General features: G+C 33.0%; 1 protein-coding gene across 4 annotated transcripts in view; it reads right to left on the bottom strand.

Moving 5' to 3' along the window:
- Positions 1–20,499, bottom strand: part of LOC110441840 (LIM/homeobox protein Lhx3-like) — a 63,472-nt gene that overhangs the window by 27,244 nt on the left and 15,729 nt on the right. For 3 of the 4 annotated variants that reach the window (XM_021485110.1, XM_021485124.1, XM_021485118.1), the window contains exon 1: positions 12,856–13,100. The exons of the other annotated variant lie outside the window; for it this stretch is intronic. In XM_021485110.1, coding sequence (XP_021340785.1) covers positions 12,856–12,970 — 115 coding nt within the window. In that variant the 5' untranslated portion in view covers positions 12,971–13,100. Of the gene's footprint in view, positions 1–12,855; positions 13,101–20,499 lie in introns of those variants that run through there. 4 annotated transcript variants of the gene reach the window in all.

Genomic DNA, 20,499 nt, shown 5'->3' with positions numbered 1-20,499 from the left:
TTGTCGGTCAGCGCAGCAGCGCTTCACACGGGCCAAAGGCGTACGAAATTTCTTTCTGTCATTTATATTTTTATAAGTTCCAGTCATATTACAATTTTTATACATAAAATGTATCATATACGAATGTTATTCCAGATCAATGTAAAACACCATACATTTTTTTAGTTTTAAGCTCCAAAAGATCGTGCCAGAAATTATTTTTTATTCAACATGATTGCTATTAAAGATTTAATAGTAATGATACTTATTGGATCTTGAAATCTCCTACAAAAGTAAATAAAATTAAATAATAATTATAATAACATATAAATAAAAGAATAAACAAACAAAAAAAGTAAATCAAGTTTACATGAATTAAAACGTTAACAATTGGGATAATTAAACGAATCTAGTTCGCTTTTCTTTAACAAAGATAATGTTTTCCATGTGAGCTGGTGAAATGGAAAACGTCCGACACTTTTTAAGTGTGTCAAAAGGAGGTAGCCAATAACATGGATATTACGGTGAATCCTTACCGTAATTGTTCGTTTCATTGAGACTCTTAATTATGTATTTGTTGCATAATATTCTCAATCGATGCCTTTAGGTATCTACCGTATCACATAGGAAGCGATGCTTTGACACACTTAATCAACTGTCCTATATATATGTTTGAAACACCCCATTCCTGAAAATACACGCGTATTTCATATCAGAACGTCTCCATGCACGTGGAAGCATGAAGATGAAAGCTAAATCAACGAAATGCATATCATAGCCCACTAACTTTTAACAAAATTAGAGAAATGATATCTGTTTGACCTGTCAGTCGGAACTAAGTGCTACACTGTCGACCGTCTAGAAATTTTGTGACAGGTCTTTTTCATTCCCCGTCGGAATTCCGAACGACGTTTGGAAAAGTTAGGCGTAAGTGATTCAGACAAACGCCAACGTACGGCGCGTGTAGCGCACGTGCATTCTTACTCCAGCCGATCAAATACACAAAACAACGATACAATAAATTACAACCTGAGTACAAATGTTATGCAAATTAGTTTGAGCACGTGCTCGACATCTGGACGTGACTTTAACGGTAGGTGTTTGGGGACAAGTGAAGCACGTGCGGACAGAAGGAGCGTTACGTCGGTAAACAAAACCCCTGTTAACTCAAATACAAGCCGTTATAATTCAAATACAAGTCATCCATTGTTCCTAGGAATCAGTAAATATGTCGATTTGTTTCCTTCTCGTCAAGGACTTAAGATTCAAACAATTGCTCAATAACTATATTATCTGCCGTTACAGCTTTGTTTACAGATATGAAAGGTACTGTATGCCCGATATTTTGGTCTATCTTATCTTTAATTGTTTTACCCTTTTAAATATTTTTTGATATATATTTTTTTTTTATCAAGAACAACTGGGTATGATATTAGTTTTACCTCAACAAGTTCTGAAGTAACAGCGCGTATATGGAGCTAGTATTTGTTTTAATATGTTAAACGTGTACACGCTATAATACGTAGCTCTGATACATATGTCTAGCGTGTTAACTGTTTTGTAAAAGAGTAATTCATAATGAGAGATTTTCGTTAAAGGATCCAGCACTTCCTTTTGTATGATACACCTATATCGCTGCTTAGTTCGCCTGATCTTTTGCGACACTTTTGATTTATTTACCAGATCATTCACGAGAAATATGAGATCTTTACAATATCAATTGGAAAACAACATTTATGAAGATGTAATAAACATCCAAGTAGTCTTAATGAGTTTCCGAGTGCCGCCAGTACGAACCGGAAGTGTTCGCTTGTACTTTCAATTACCATGATGTTCCAGTTGCCGGAAACTGTTAACCGGAATTGTTTTCCATTATCTAAGCACGTAACGGTTCCGGTCGCCGGAACTCGACCGGATCAGTGTGGTTGTTGACGGGAAGTATTGTTTTTTTTAAACACGGGATGAGCACAATGTGAACAGGCACGAGTCTGTTATGTTAGAGAAGCTCTCACTGCTTCATTTTCACTACCCAATACACTTCGGCCATTGTACCGAACTGACGGCGCGGCACCGATCATTCTTCCATTAATTTGACTTTCAGATACAAGTGCCGCTAACTTAATAAAATCAAACAACAGAGCGATGTGATGGCACATTCATCTCTATGCTGATGACTGTCCCTCGTGCATTCTAATGTGTTTTTCACCTGTCTAGCGCCCGATCTGTGCGCATTTGTTTGTTCTTAATATCGGCACTCGGATGAATAACTGTCGTTATAGCTATCCAAACGTACATTAGCCACCGACAGGTAGGACGAGAGCTGTGGTGATCACGGTCGATACGTGGAAGCATTAAGTCCATAAAACCAACGTAACATTCGCCGAACAAAGGCTCTGATTTCATTTCATTTCATAATGTTATTTCTTCAAAATGATCACTGCTTTATAACCATCGACTGTATATATAACTATATAACTGGACCTGTCTGAAACAAACACTGCAAACACTATGATAATACAAAAAACAAATAGATTAAATAAAATGAGACCGAAATTAGGCAAGCTATTTTTTTGTAAATGTAACCATCTTGCAATACATATATATCAAAGGAAGTGATGGTTGTTATACCTAAAAATAGGATATCCTCAATACAGAATTAGGACCTATAAGTAGGATATCCTCAATACAGAATTAGGACCTTTAAATAGGATATCCTCAATACAGAATTAGAACCTATAAATAGGATATCCTCAATACAGAATTAGAACCTATAAATAGGATATCCTCAATACAGAATAGGACCTATAAATAGGATATCCTCAATACAGAATAGGACCTATAAATAGGATATCCTCAATACAGAATTAGGACGATACACGACTGAAGCTGGAATATCGTTCCTTCATCAAAAAAAACCAAAATCAAAAAGTGCCTTTTTCTATTTGTGTCATGAAGTTAAGTACTCATACCCGTAATACATTCTTAAGTTGTTGTTTGTTAGAATGTATGGTTTAAATTTAATTTTGAAATGATTCTGAACCAAACACTGCAAACACTATGATAATACAAAAAACAAATAGATTAAATAAAATGAGACCGAAATTAGGCAAGCTATTTTTTTGTAAATGTAACCATCTTGCAATACATATATATCAAAGGAAGTGATGGTTGTTATACCTAAAAATAGGATATCCCCAATACAGAATTAGGACCTATAAATAGGATGATCTCAATACAGAATAGGACCTATAAATAGGATATCCTCAATACAGAATTAGGAGGATACACAACTGAAGCTGGAATATCGTTCCTTCATAAAAAAAAACCAAAATCAAAAAGTGCCTTTTTCTATTTGTGTCATGAAGTTAAGTACTCATACCCGTAATACCTTCTTAAGTTGTTCTTTGTTAGAATGTATGGTTTAAATTTAATTTTGAAATGATTCTGAACCAAACACTGCAAACACTATGATAATACAAAAAACAAAGAGATTAAATAAAATGAGACCGAAATTAGGCAAGCTATTTTTTTGTAAATGTAACCATCTTGCAATACATATATATCAAAGGAAGTGATGTTTGTTATACCTAAAAATAGGATATCCTCAATACAGAATTAGAACCTATAAATAGGATATCCTCAATACAGAATTAGAACCTATAAATAGGATATCCTCAATACAGAATAGGACCTATAAATAGGATATCCTCAATACAGAATTATGAGGATACACAACTGAAGCTGGAATATCGTTCCTTCATCAAAAAAAACCAAAATCAAAAAGTGTCTTTTTCTATTTGTGGCATGAAGTTAAGTACTCATACCCGTAATACATTCTTAAGTTGTTATTTGTTAGAATGTATGGTTTAAATTTAATTTTGAAATGATTCTGAACCAAACACTGCAAACACTATGATAATACAAAAAACAAATAGATTAAATAAAATGAGACCGAAATTAGGCAAGCTATTTTTTTGTAAATGTAACCATCTTGCAATACATATATATCAAAGGAAGTGATGTTTGTTATACCTAAAAATAGGATATCCTCAATACAGAATTAGAACCTATAAATAGGATATCCTCAATACAGAATTAGAACCTATAAATAGGATATCCTCAATACAGAATTAGGACGTATAAATAGGATAAGTTCAATACAGAATTAGGACCTATAAATAGGATATCCTCAATACAGAATTAGAACCTATAAATAGGATATCCTCAATACAGAATTAGGACGATACACAACTGAAGCTGGAATATCGTTCCTTCATCAAAAAAAACCAAAATCAAAAAGTGTCTTTTTCTATTTGTGTCATGAAGTTAAGTACTCATACCCGTAATACATTCTTAAGTTGTTCTTTGTTAGAATGTATGGTTTAAATTTAATTTTGAAATGATTAATCACACTTACGTTTTAAAGGGGAAGTATCACATTTAAGTACAATATCACAACACAATGTACCATCAGCTGCCTTTAGTCAGTTTGCTTGGAACAAATATCAACATGTTTAAAAGATACGGTACATTTGTCTTCAAAAAACTGTATTTTTAAACATGTTATTTTAGTCACGTGTTGCAACTGACTATGAGTGAAATATGACCGTTACCATGTCACGTGGTTTATTTGGTTACTTGTGTAATGTTACCGTCACTATGAAACGTTTACCTGGTTACATGTGTAATATTTACGTCACTATGGAACGTTTACCTAGTTACCAGTGTAATGTTACCGTCACTATGGAACGTTTACCTAGTTACCTGTGTAATTGCACCATCACTATGAAACGTTTACCTGGTTACCTGTGTAATGTTACCATCACTATGAAACGTTTACCTGGTTACATGTGTAATGTTTACGTCACTATGAAACGTTTACCTGGCTACCTGTGTAATGTTACCATCACTATGAAACGTTTACCTGGTTACCTGTGTAATGTTATCGTTACCATGTCACGTAGTTTATCTGTTTACCAGTGTAATGTTATCGTTACCATGTCACGCGGTTTATATGATTACCTGTGGAGTGTTATCGTTACCATGTCACGTGGTTTATTTGGTTACTTGTGTAATGTTACCGTCACTATGGTACGTTTACCTAGTTACCAGTGTAATGTTATCGTTACCATGTCACGTAGTTTATCTGATTACCAGTGTAATGTTATCGTCATTATGTCACGTGGTTTACCTGATCACCTGTGTAATGTGATCGCCTTGTCACGTGGTTTACCTGATTACCCTTTCATTGTGTTAATGTGCCGTTACCATATCACGTAGTTCTCGTCATTCTCTATGTTATTTTTCGGTCATCATGTTATGTGGTTTACCTCAATATCTGTGTCATGTGATGTTTTTATATAACTATACTAGTAAGTGCTAATACAACTAGCATATGAGTTGGGATTAATATTATAAACTTCCGTAACTTATTACATTTAATACTGTTTATACGTGATAAAACATCATATAATAATATATTAGAGTATTTTTTAATGTAATTATACGTTGTATATATGCATATACTATGTAACATTATGAAGCAGTCACATTGCATGACCGCTCAGTAATACACTACAAAAAGTCGTTGTAAGTAGTTGCATGATATACGTTACCACCAGCAGACATCTCAGTGATAATGCTTATATTTACAAGTTACCACTACCACAGACCCAACTGTTTATGTATACAGCTGACTAGTGGCTGATATCCTGATTTTTACATATACAAGTGACCACTTCCAGGTACATTAATGCTTATCTTTATGTGTACAAGTTTCCGCTAAAAGATACCCTGATGTTTTTGTTTATACGTGCAAGATACCACCTTCAGATACCCCAATGCTTATGTTTTTGTATGTACAAGTTACCAATACTAGAAACCCCGATGTTTATGTTTATATGTACATGTTACCACTAACAGATACCCCAATGTTTATGTTTTTGTATGTACAAGTTACCAATACTAGAAACCCCGATGCTTATGTTTATATGTACATGTTACCACTAACAGATACCCCAATGTTTATGTTTTTGTATGTACAAGTTACCAATACTAGAAACCCCAATGTTTATGTTTATATGTACAGGTTTCCACTACCAGAAACCCCGATGTTTATGTTTATATGTACAGATTTCCACTACCAGAAAAACCGATGTTTATGTTATATGTACAAGTTATCACTACCAGATACCCCAATGTTTGTGTTTATATGTATACGTTACCACTAACATATACCCCCATATTGGTATTTATATGTACAAATTACCACTACCAGATAACCTAATGTTTACGTTTATATGTACTACACGTAACTATCACTATCAGAACTTCAATGTTTATACACACCAGTTAGCGTTAACAGAGGCCCCTATGGTTATGTTTATATGAATGTTAATGTATTATGTGTAGATCTTGTGGAGATAGTTAAATTATTTTTCATAAGAAATTTATAAAAGAAAATACACAACCATCGTGACAAAATGTCAGGAAATCAAAACTTTGGTCACAATAAAAATTAGATTTATCACAAAACGGAAATGGACAACACACCCCGAGAGAAGACCCTATGTTAGCATTAAATCATTTTGTCTATTTAATAGCAAATATGCAGACATATTTTCATTTACATATGCAAAACAAAATCTACCAGATGCTAATGATATAGAACTTTTATTGAAGCCTTTTAATACAACGTATGTGTTTAATGGCCTTGTGTTGGATTTGTTTGAAGATAACATTCAGAATGTGTCTCTTTATTGTTGAAACATGTAATTCTCTATCTGATAAAATAGTCTTAATGTTAAATTTTTAAGTGATTCACGTGAAACCTTAATTCACATTTTTAATTAAAAGTATCGATATTTCTAAAATGCAAATTATACTACAAAATATTACAATTGCTACTGGAGGAAAATATTGTTTTCGTCCAAGCAACACTGACATTATCAGTCTAATAGAAAATAGGTAGTTGGACCTTACTCCATCATTATTGTAACATATTTAGCATATTTTTGAAAATCTCATTTCAATACCACTGATCAAGAAATAGAAAATCATGAAATAGATCAATGGGGTATTTCTTGTATTTGTAACATTGTTGGGATATGCTTGTTTATTCTGTAACGTTGTGTTAATTGTATTATGACGCCATTATTAAAAATCCTGTTAGTTAATATGATCGAATAAATACCTGTTCATCTTACAAGCCTACTCATTGATGGTCAACACCTAATGAGATGAAGGGCTACTATATTCAGGCAGATAGTAACGACAGAGATGACATACTGAGAAAGTCGTTTCAGGTGATAAGATGAATTAGGAAAGGAAGGCATTAGAAATCGCCTCAGAAATATCGTTAGATAGACCGTAATGAGCCTTACATATCTAAATACAGGCTTCAATAGCCCAAGCCCGTTTGGCTTGATTGTCACACATAACTGAACAGGATTACTTGGACAGAATTGATATACAAATTAGGATAATGGGCCCCCCCCCCCCCTCCCACACACACACACACAAAAACCCAGATTAGCTTAACTAAACTAAACAAAGACAACAAATAAGCCGACTTGGTAGTGGTACAACTTAACTGATTGTGGATGAATCGACGATACTTGAATTTAATGAGCAAATACAAACTTGCATTCTATTTCTTAATATTATGTTTCATTCATAGACACTGATCAAATAAAAATACACACGTATGCTCCAATCTTCTAGCAAAAGTAAATTAGTAAATAAATAAATAAAAATGCTTAATAATAGCCTGTACTTTTCTCAAAGATTCTGTTTACATATCACAGCAAGCATAACACAACCCCATAGGTTTGTTACTGAGACTGATGAACACACAAGATCGGAAATTAGCCTATGAATTGTATCATTTTATCGTTAAATAATGTATGAAGGTTTGGAAATATAAAGCAATAGGCCAATTACTTGTTTTTCTATCTCGTCATTCATATCGGGGCATCACCGCCTGGGGACCGTCTTACATCATTACGGGTCGAAGGGTGACTTCGACGTCTTTCTCTATTATTTAAATGGTTAACAATCTACCTTTCCCGATGATTCTGAACGAGTTGTTATGAAGGAGCGATCAAATGGAATTTGGTTAGGAAATGCAACCTAACAATAACAATAATATCTGTATAGTATTTTTATCAATTATCTAACGATAGTTTAAAGAAGATATAATAAGCCAGCATCTGTTAAATATGTGACTTTTTTATGTTTCACGCATATAAATCACATTTACTATCAATCTATCTTTCAGTATGAATGATACAGCTAGCGTTGTAGTGAAAGAAAAATGCAAGCTTAAATGATTATGAATAATATTGTAATTATTTCGCTCATCACCACGATAACTTGATATGCCAAGAATTATATAACGTGTTTTCTAGCAAAATCTAACTAAAAAATCTAACTGTGATCTTTTTATTTTCTCTGGCTGTGAGATCATTTCTTTTTCGGTTTTATAGCGTTATATAACTTACCGTACACACAGTTCTAGTAACATAATAGAAGCAATGAAATATGTGAAAACGTTTAAAACAATAAATGCACACAACAAGATAGGTTCTTGGTTTCTTAAATATAAATTACAGTCATATTGAACAAGTGGGGCGAACATTTTGTTTGTAATTTTCACCACAAACAATGCTCTCTGTCAAATCAGTTTAATTCAAAATTAACAAAAAACATTAATTGTCATTAAAAAAATCAACAATACCTTCACTGATGAATCGTATTTTGTACTAGTTAAAATGCAACAAATATCGGTCTTTGTTTATCTTCACTATTGCATGTTTAAATACGTTTATTTCATTTAATTTCATATAAAACTTTTACTGACATTGTGCCTTAAAAATGAAAGTGATTAAGTATGTACTTTACTGTTATTTATATAAAGGATTTTTTCGATTACTCACTTTATCTTCATTATAACCACTCATACCATTAACACACAGTGATCTGACACATGGTACTGGTAGGATTGGTATAGCTTTGGTACTATGGTTCTATTGAAGAAAATCGTTAAAATAAACAAACGTATTGGTTATTTCTTCGCTTCTTAACTTCATCAAATCTAATATGGAGAGTTAATCCGGGAGTAAACATTGATCGAGCTAATTTCTTCATCAACAGCTCAAATGATACAATACAACGTTTACAAAAATCTGTTGTATTTTCTGTTAATACGTATCAATATATTTAGACATTTGATATATTTTTTTTCGCGCGAGGAAAAGCATTTGTTTAAAAAGAAATTTGGAAAGGATTATTATCGATTTGACAATTAACGAAATTTTTATTTATTTTATGCAGCTACAATATTGGTCAGAATTGATGGCATGTCTTGATCTACTAACGCAGCTCAATGGCATGTAGACTTTCACACTAGATACATATATTTATTAGCGATTAAATATATGTAAGGAATGTCCCAGTTCAGTGGAAAATTTGTTGAGTTTTACAAATAGGAATATACAAAACTGACAGGGTATTTTTTGTAAAGACTACCAATGATATGACGTTATCTGAGGTTACGAATGCAGCGCCCTACAGCTACCGGTAACACCTTTCAGTGGTATCCTACTTGATCATGACAAACTACATGTGATGTTCATGGGTCATACAAAGTAATACAAACACACGCTATTGTCTCAAATTCTTCTCGCCCTTTTATTTAAATGCACAGCCTTTAAGATGCTTCAGTCATTGGGACGATCATATGTAAAATAATGACGTGGTGACAATATAGGTTACCCGCCCTGTGTGATATTTGTGGTTTTTGTTTGCTTTAGCAAAACGATTGTAACAAAAATTATAGCAAAAAGATTCAACATTTAAGCTGATATGTTAATCTAACCTATCTTTATTATTAACTATTTATTCAATTATCTATATATTAAAAATTTACATGAGATGGGAAATACGATTAATATAAATAATCACCTATTGTTGTTACAATTCAATAAGTTAGTCAACTCTTAGTTAAGATCTCAGTTATGAGCCCACTTAGTATTTTTTTATTTTTTTTTTAAATAGATAACTCTACACTACATGTATTGTTTACATGTATTGTTTACATGTTTGGCATAAACAATAACGTTTGTTATAAATAACTGATGGTAAACCTACACAGCCCACTATAATGATACATTGAGGTATTTTATATAAAACTACGTACGACTAACTTTTTTAATAATACTGGATACTTTTAAATTACGCCATTAACCTTCGCAAAATCTGATCTATGAATTTATGAATGGGTTTATCAGCAGCCGTGAGATGAAAGGATCTTAGCCTTACAGAGGGTTTTTAAACATGAACGTTTTTCGAATCGTTTTTATAGAGCAGGTGTAGTTCCCGTCACGGATGACGTATGTTGTGGTAGCCACGTGCGAACCGCTGAGGTGTTGTCACGGAACACTGGTCAAAGTCAGAGACACAATATGCGTGGCTTACTCGATATGAATTCGATTTTTCTCTGAAATGACAGATTACGCGACATACCTGTCAAATGCGATAAAAGTAGAATCCCTTCAGATTTTAAGCAGATTACAAAAACAGAGTTCTGTATGGGTGAAATGTCGAGATACACGACAAGATAAAGCAATGCATTACGCCGATCATTATTGTAAAGGAAAAGGCTATTTTTGGAATTTAAATAGTTTTTACAGCATAATGACTTATATTTGCCATCGTAATGTTGACATCTCGCGTATTCTACATAATGTACAAAATGTACAAGTATTTTGATATTGAACCCATAAATATGCTCAGATATTAAATGTAAAATTATGTGGAGTTTGAATTAAAACAAAGATGTTTTATATGATTTACATTACTGCAATGAGGTAAAATGTATACTACAGAAATTCTATATACTACTCTGCGCTTTTTCTAAATTGATAAATCATTTTCACTATTATTATATTTTATTTTATATAAATATATGAATCGTTTATATATAATGTCAAACTTGACAAACAAAACATGAATATCATCCAACTATTTGAAATTATTATAGAATAATTTCAATGATGACTTTTGAATGTAAATGAGATTCCCTTCACGTAAATCGGAATAAAAATAAATAAATTCAAAAGTAAAATCTACGTGAAATATTATTAGGTTGCTATAGAATGATCTACAGGTAAACATAACATTTATGAAAATGTGTGATATGGAATTCTGTTGTTTATCAATACATATTTTTAGAATCCGTTCAAATTATTAAGTGGTGGGAAATATGTTAACGTTTACAAAGAGTTCTGGTACTCAAAGTAACGGACACTAATCAGCTTAGCAGGTATCGTGTTGTTTCGGATTTTCGCACCTGTCTCAAGTGTTCTTTCTCGTCCCACGTGACCAGTTAACAGATGGACAAATAAACCGTCCGACCAGAAATATAACGCACATATCAAAATACGAGCCCTATTAATTTTCCTTAACATATAATGATATTCGAAGTCTCCGAAGCCAGAGATCTAAATAAAAAATGAAAAAATAACATGTTTGCAAATCGCTTAACTGTATATCAGAGTATAAACATTAGGTACTCAGGTATTGAAATATAAATATGATATAAAATGATGTTACATATACTTGCGCGAAAAGGATTCTGTTACGTTTGGAATTTTACTCAGATAATGCCAGGACAATGTGTCTGTGCATTGTAGGATATTTCTTTGTAACATTATCCCTTTATCTCATATTAAGTGAGAATAGAATTCAATTTATTCAGTGGTATCCTTTGGGTTGCTGAACAGGTGTATCAATATTGCTAACTGTTTAAAGAGATAAGAATTAGAGAAAGGCTATAACCTCGGGCAGTCGGGTGACAGGGACGACAGATGGATGTTACCTTGCGGACCGAAGTATTCATCTGTCGCTTTAACAATTTCTCCCGCTGTTGTGGTATTATTAACGTATTAAATCAAAGGTCAAATAAAACGAAAACATGATAAAATATATGGTGTTTTGAATGAAAAAGGGAACATAAAGAACGAAATGAGATTATTTATTTTAAAGATAGATATATCCGATTATATGGCTATCATTTAAATTCTACAGATATCTGTTTACATAGCTAAAATTGCCACTGACTTTTTATTTGTATTTGATGACAACATAATTGAACCCATTAATGAAATTGAATTGATGATTATACCAAAAAGTAAAACAATGTATGACCAAAATGCAAAGTCTAACTATACATCTATTAATTTTGTTTTGACTTACCTTTTCATTATAATCCACTAGAATGATCTATATCCATGATCTAGTTTACTGAGATAGAAACCCGTGTGTTGCATCTTCGCGAAAAAGGATGCCACTAACGAACCGAATTCCATATAGCCCAACACACAAAACAATTACCTCTAATTAAAAACTCATGAAAATCTTCCCGTATGTAACCCACATTAATCATATTGCAGAATTTGTAAATGGCGTAAGTGAAGTAGCGTGTTAAATGTGTGTGTTAAGGTTATAGATTTGTTTATTGTTAAATTAGTTTTGAATTCCGTCGGTAGTTGGAGAAGATTAAATGTGTCTGTCCCAGTACGGGTTAACTGTCCCAGTAATCAAACTCCGTTAATCACATACAATCAACCTACAATCAAATGTCGCGCCTCGCCAAGTTTTAATTCACTGAGATTATCTGGTCGCTACCCAATAAACTTAATTACCCCCAAATATCCTAAATAATCATATAGAGTAAGGGATGTAATATCAATTTATGCTAAGGAGAAAAATTAATTTGATTTTGCCTGTGATAGCCTCTGCCTAATAAATCAGATTCCCCTCCTCTGATTGATATTGAAATATTAAAACGGACAATCAATACCAAGATACACGTACCTTCCAAAAACTTGTTCCTGCTGATCATTTCCGTCAACATCCTTGGATTAGGGCTTCCCGGGCTCTCCGAATGAAAACCAGAATTTTGAGGAGAAATTTCAGCGAGTGTAGCCATTGCAGGATGAATTATTATATATAAATAATAATTCTATTTCATCCGGTTGGGATATGGCTAAAATCCCCACTTGTCCGCCAACTTTTCACTGTGAGAGGCCAAATTTGGTTTTTCAGTGGAAACTCAATTCTTAATAGTACTTGTCATACCCAATTGGTCGAACCACTTTGAAAACTACCACTTGGGAAGCACGTGACTTGCCTAATTGAATATTCATGATGTTATCGATCTGTCTGTTCGGCAGAGAAAACCGCTATTCTCTGTGACTCTGTGTGCAGTAATTAAGAATTTCACCGACGAACGGCACGGTAGGACATTTTTACACCTGTCGACGTCGGATCTGAGAGAAGCATAATTATCTCTGTTCAACCTTTGTTTACAAACAATTCCGATTTGTTCACGGAACCACAGATCTGAGTTGTATACACAGTGCCTGTTAAATGTTACCGGCCAGGAAACACCAGGTAGCTACATTGATTTATGTACAAATAAAGCAGTGTTCGGTTCATTGTATCGCCAAGGAATATAGGATATATAACAATAAATCACGTGTTTTCTTCAAACATTTATATTGCTAATAAAACACTTTGTACTTTTTTGCTCAGACATGAACCATAAATTAATACTTATTTTATTTACTATACATTATAATCTAACTTTTACCGTGGAGTTGTTTTGTCTTTGTTTTCCTATTCATATATATTCTGTTACTATATTTTTGTGATTGATATGAGATTTCCCAGGTCTTCAGTGTTTTATATATTATACATCCTTCTTCTATTTTCTTATATATATATGCTTAAATGAAATAAAGATATACCTGAATAATAGGAATTCAGTAACATGCAACCTGACTTTATATGTATACAATGAACATGTATCCAATGAATTTTAAACAGATCTATTTGAACATAATAGGATAAGACAAAGGCAGTTATTTTAACATTAAAAAAAGTATAAAAAATGTTTTTGCAAAAAAATAAAATCAATTGTTTTTGCATATGTTACCACCTGAAGCAGTCATGGAAAACGTTTTTGTATGATATTTAACGTTTCCAAACATTTGTTTGATATACGCCTTACTAGAAGCTTTGTTTAAGAAAATGAGAGATGCGCTATCCCCATAATAAAAGCATCGCCAGAGTTATCTTTGGAAACAATCAAATTAATTCGAACTAATAGCATAAAATTGTTAAACAAAATCATCTGATACCATTAGTTTATAGTTAAGCTAGTGTTTACATTATTTGACATAAAAGACAAATTTCACCAACAAAAAGCAAACGTAACAGAATATGTTATGCGATAAAAGATAAAATGATGAAAGGAATTCACCGTTTTCATTACACATTTTCTTACTTTCATTCATACATAAAATAACGGGGTAGAACACAATGTAGTAAAAATACGATAACGTTTATGTTGGCAGATGCTGGTAGTTAGTTATTTTAAGGTTTAATAACACGAACGAATATGAAAATAAACAGGTTACGAAAAGTCACATTATATATCACAAAAATTAATTCAGTTTTATGAAAAAAATAGAAATTTTACTGCATTATCCTATTTTTATAAATGCTTTAGTAGACGTTATAGCATGTTACTCGTTTGAAACAACATTTATAAGTGTGGCATGTAACACTGTGATCAAGACTAGATATGTTATCTGATGTTAATGGACAGCCAATGTTCATAATACAACATAACATAATACGGTTCCAAAAGTACTCTTTTCAATATTTGCAAACAATCGTGGTGTTGTTGGAGAGGGTTTTTACTTATTATGCTCTTGTCATCCCAACAGTCTAAGCCATTATAATACGGTAGTTGACTTATTTTTTTTTTTAATATTTCTATTGTTCATTATTACCTCAAACTCTTTTCGCTGACTCTATTGGTGCTCCTCTTTCAACATGAAACTTTAACAGATTAAATTCTTTTTCGGCATTGTTTATATTGTAACCAGACTCAAACAAGTTTCTTAAATGAATACCGAATAATTATTTTATATACAAAAGATTGAAAAATAACTGCTAGATATTGTTTTGTCAAACATTAGAAAATTTTCAAACGGTTGAAATTTAAATTCGACAATAATATAGATTAAGCTTACGAAAAAAAAAAAGCATTGATATTTTGTGTGATTGAAACTCCATAGTATTTTCAAGAACGTGGACAGTGTTCTCGCCTCACGGCGCTCATCCTGGTCTAAGTTCAAGGGCATCACATGATCACTACTTTCGCTCAGCTAATTAACTTTTTCGTCGTAAAGGCATACAGTTACAGGGGAAAACCCCTAAAACGTATATACAAAACTTTTTACGTGGACATAACGCGAAATTGCCAGCAACGGGTTCCAACAAAAATAATTGATGGTAACACACGTATGCCAGTGATGGTAGTGATGGAGCTGGTGGTAAAACAACAATATGGGAGATGTTGTTTTCCCCCCATGATTAAAAGAAAGGGATAAAAGGAATTCATTATGAAATGGTATCGGCAATTTCTTTGGCAATTTTCGTCCTAATCATATTAGTTTCATGAAGAAGACGACGATTAAAATATTTCTCTATCACTCTTTAACAAGTATCAACGATGTTGAATAGGCAGTTTTTTATTAATTTTTTTTTATCTAAAAGTCGACGAACTACATGTACAATCGTTTTTGTCATTTATAATTCCTTTCTTACCAAATACGAACAGCTATTAGATCTAAACGCTTATGAATAATTGAGACAAATCTCAAAATTAATTCATTAGCTGTCGAATATATCATTTGGATGCGGCGACGACCATTCTATAAAAAGAACGAATGTTATCGTATGAATAGTGGTGTGTTAAACATTAATGAATCGAGTATAATGTGACAATGACACCTCCCCCAGACTTGGTAGATTCTAAAGACGCTTCTATAACAAAGGGTCGAGGTAACCCTATCATTCCTCACTTATAGATATAATGATCAGTCGAGCAAAACATATAGCATTAACCAATGTTCACATTAAGTTGTACGACATTAGCATAAGATATCAGTCGAATTCGATGTCAGTGTTGGTTAGAACATATCTAATTCATAGATATTTTATCAGTGGCATACACCCAGAAGCCATAATACAGAGGTCATGGCAAAAATGCACTGTTCTAATGCGTGTTTGAATATGAGTCCAAGTCTAATACATTGCACCCTTATCGAGCTGGATCACAGAATATCCTGTAATACTACACTTCATTATATCATTATATGGAATAACTCGTTATGTTTCACGAGCTACAAAATCCACACAGCTAAATAACAATTCACATATATATGGCACTAAAATTTCGAAGAAACACTTATATATCACACAGGGAAGATGTTTCCCATTTCGTTCCAGTTAATGACAGAATGGATAAATTTTACAATGACTATTTAACAAAAATATCGATGTTTTATTAATATCAATTGCAGCGCAATATCCGACAACCAAAGTGAATTGCAAATTCATTAGTTATGAATAAATCAAATAAACTAAATCAAATAAAATTATATATGAATATAGAAAATGAAACTGATATTTTATAAAGTCATTAAAAATGCAAACATAACTTCGTTATATATTCGGTACTGTGCATTATAATACGTGTACAATGTGTATTATGCTATTGCTTTACTTAAACACGTACATTATCATTTACGATTCGGTACATTCGACGAAATGAAAATGATGTACATTTGTATGTTTAATGTTTTGACATTGCGCTTATCTTTTTTTAGTCTTACAAAGGAAAATCTAGATCTACCCGACAATAGAAGTAGCAAGTTTGTGGTCAGTAAATCAGCACATCTACTTGATGTCTATGGCTTCATCTTTTGTGCCAAAATTGCATATAGGGAATGGCGACATATTCATAGCCCAAACATTTGAAATTGCTTTCAGCTCTTGCACGGTCGCTGTTTATACTATTAGTAACAATATAAATAATATAATTAAAGTCATTTACATATTTGAAGATATTCTACGATATTATCTTTATGGATTAAGCAGAAAATGATCGTAGCTTCATTTAGTTTGACGTGACATGCAACATATTGGTTTAGCTACATATTGTTTAATTATTTTTAACGTCAAGAGCTTTCTTTTGGTTTTGCTGTAGACATAACTTTGCTTGATATTAGTAAGTTAATGTTCTACTGCTTTTAAAACAATATGTTCTGATTATTTGAATGACTGAAACATTAAGCACAAACATGCGATTTTAAACAATAATAATAACAAACAAGATACAGGACAGAGTCAACATAACCAAATATTAGAACTATATTTGTAAAAAATACACAAGGATCTGATAAGACACCAAAGCAAACCAAAAAAAACCTACATGAGCAGCAACAAAAATGTAGGCGAAATCAGGTTTCCAAAAAATGGTGAGTAACCGTTCTTTACGCCATATTCTGTAGCTGTTGTGACGTCTTCGGTAAACCAGGAAATAATATAAGTCACCTTTATAATGCTAGATACCAATAGCAGGCCATGATGACGGCAATGCTAGGTTTTCAAAACTATAAACATAAACATAAATATCGTATTAGTTCAAAATATGTAGGTCGATAAAACACAGTTATGCTTACAAATGTCACACCAAACATACAAAACATGAGAGAGGTATCTGTCACAAAACAAAACATGATAAACCTGTGTCACACAAACTATATTGAGTGTTAGTGTCACATGGAATATGTTACATACATGGATTATAGACCATATGACGGACACGTATCGCACAAAACATAAACACGTTCAATGTATAAGCATATTTCTCCAACCTTTCACAGGTGTGTCTCCTGTTTTAGCCGGAAAAGATCAGCTTGTCACCCACTAGGGGGATTTAGCCTCGTGCCGATTATCACGTGTTCAATTGTGACGTCATTAAAATGACGATATGCATACCCCACATGTGTTTTTGTTTACAAACATGGCAGACTACTGTCGGTGGAGCTGTGACTGAAATAATAGGATGGGAGAAAAATAATCATCCCCTACCTTGAGGGTATAACAGAGAAATCTAAAACCCGCAGGGAGATTTTTTGGTTGTCTAACCCTCGGGAGAGCCTCGGGTTAGACAACCAAAAAAATCACCCCTCGGGTTGTAGATTTCTCTGTCATACCCTCAAGGTAGGGGAATATTATATTAGTCACATAGCATGTGGTAGGTATATGTCATACAAAACATGTGGTAAGCATGTCACACGAATCATACAAATGTACAAGACAAAACAGCATATGATAGGTATGTGTCACACAAAATATGTGGAAAGCATTCTGAAACAAGTAATTTATTTCTTGTTTCAGATTGCTTTCCACATATTTTGTGATACGCATGTTTCCCCAAATCAAATGATGGTCATTTGTCACAAAGAACGTATAATTGGTGTGTGTCACACGAAGTAGATGATATGCATGTGACACATGAATCCTATAATTGGCATTTGTCAGCACATCCATTAAACGTACATCGTAACACAACATACGTGCTACAAAATCACGTTTTAGTTAATCAAAATTGTCCCCTTATACTAGATATGCTTGTAGAGTATAATAGGAGGTTTCAATTGATAAAACATGCATAATCTATTTTTAAGTCTCGTCATAACCTCAAAGACATAACTACTTGAATGTGATTATAACGTATTTAACAGACAGTGTTAAAAGAACTTTCTGAAATCATAGAATTACCCCTAAGTAAACACTGTGCGGACATACTAAAGCGGCTCTGTTAAAATCCCGAACATACAATAGAATAAAGCAGTCAGAAAGAGGGAAGACCTCTCCAGCCGTCTTTGGCATATTGCAGGTCGCAAATCAAATAACATTTTCACTTTAGGGATTCCTAATCAACTTAGCCGGGAAATTTTAAACCGTTGACAGAGCTGGTGAGGACGGTCTCCTTTACATCGTTGCTAGTTTTACTGTCATGTTTGCACAGAGAAGACCCTCACTTCCGACCATCAGTGAGGTAATGGATGATAGGCCTAACAGTCGTGTCATTGAGGAAGACGAATAACGGCGGCACCAGGAAGGTCAGGCCAACTAGCGATCTCCACGGGGAAGCATTTCCTGTTTACTAGTTTGTTTCCCGTGCTTTATCTGTTTACCAATAACATCCCAATATAACTATACTATTGTTCCAAAGAACGAAAAAAATACAGAACAGATTTACTGTTCAATTCCTTCCCATTTTATTATTTGTTTGAATTATTCTTCCTTTAGTTACGAATTGAAGAAACAAAATACTGATGTTATGCATATTTTGTAACATTTCTTAATTTTGGTACATCAAATGACAATGCATTGTGTGAAGGTATTGAGTATGTATTTTCTTTAACTGACATCATTCATTGACAGGGACAAAGAAATCAGGTTTAAGTCTTTCCGTGAGTGTTTGTTTCCGTCAACACTATTATACTGATTTGTACAGCAGACTCCTGGTACAGACAATGCCTATTTTTATCAATCTCGCAAGCAACGCTACACTGATACATGTACCAACTTATTCATATGCTTGCATGACATTTATGCAGTAAACCTCAATCGTTACCTTTATTTTCAAGAAAAAAAATTACAAGTTGAAATTAACCGTCGGGCCGTAAGTCACACTTCATACTAATTTTTTATGTTATCTTTATATAGAAAGACGAGCTGTATGATATAATTTCTTCATTCTGTCAAGTTTCATATATATATTTTTTCAAAACATTTTCCATTGAAATCTTGTATACATATTTTATCAGGCTTAATACATTTTTCATCAATAACGTCTATTTTACAGATGCCTTTTAGTAACTTTACACCCAATAATTTTATCACACATACTTCCTAGAAAAATAACTTAATATAGCGTTTAGTCTGACATATCATCTCAATACAACACCAGTGGGTGTTAACGTAACATAGCATCGTGGTTTTGGATTCCTCAACTGCTCATAAACGTATATAGTTATTCCATGTGAGAGCAGATGTAACATTTGCATACAATACCCTACACAATATCCCTTACACGATTGTATTTCAATGTATTTGTAGGAATTGTTTTATCATTCCATTCCTACTAATATTGCATTCAATTATACTCCTATTCCTACACATAATCAACAAAGTTATACTTATTTTCATATCCATACCTGTTTCCCACATACTTATATTCCTATCTATTTACATATTCTTAATAATTATCTCAACATCCCTACACAATCCCACACAATTAAACTCATATCCCTACAAATAACACATTTTGAAAAATACTCATACCTGTCTTACACAAATATCTGCATATCTCACACAATTATTGTCCTATCCCTACACATACATTTATCTCACAAAATTTTTGTCCTATCCCTACACTTCACACACAATTATTGTCCTATCCCTACACATATCTCACATGTATATTGCCATATCCCTACCCGTATCTCACACAATTTTTGTCCTATCCCTACACATATCTCACACAGTTATTGTTCTATCCCTATACATATCTCACACAATTATTTT

The sequence above is a fragment of the Mizuhopecten yessoensis genome, unplaced genomic scaffold (genome assembly GCF_002113885.1).
Source record: "Mizuhopecten yessoensis strain PY_sf001 unplaced genomic scaffold, ASM211388v2 scaffold1883, whole genome shotgun sequence".
NCBI classification, from domain to species: domain Eukaryota; kingdom Metazoa; phylum Mollusca; class Bivalvia; order Pectinida; family Pectinidae; genus Mizuhopecten; species Mizuhopecten yessoensis.
The sequence above is the reverse complement of the archived record's forward strand: the minus strand, read 5'-3'. Positions and strand labels throughout refer to the sequence as shown.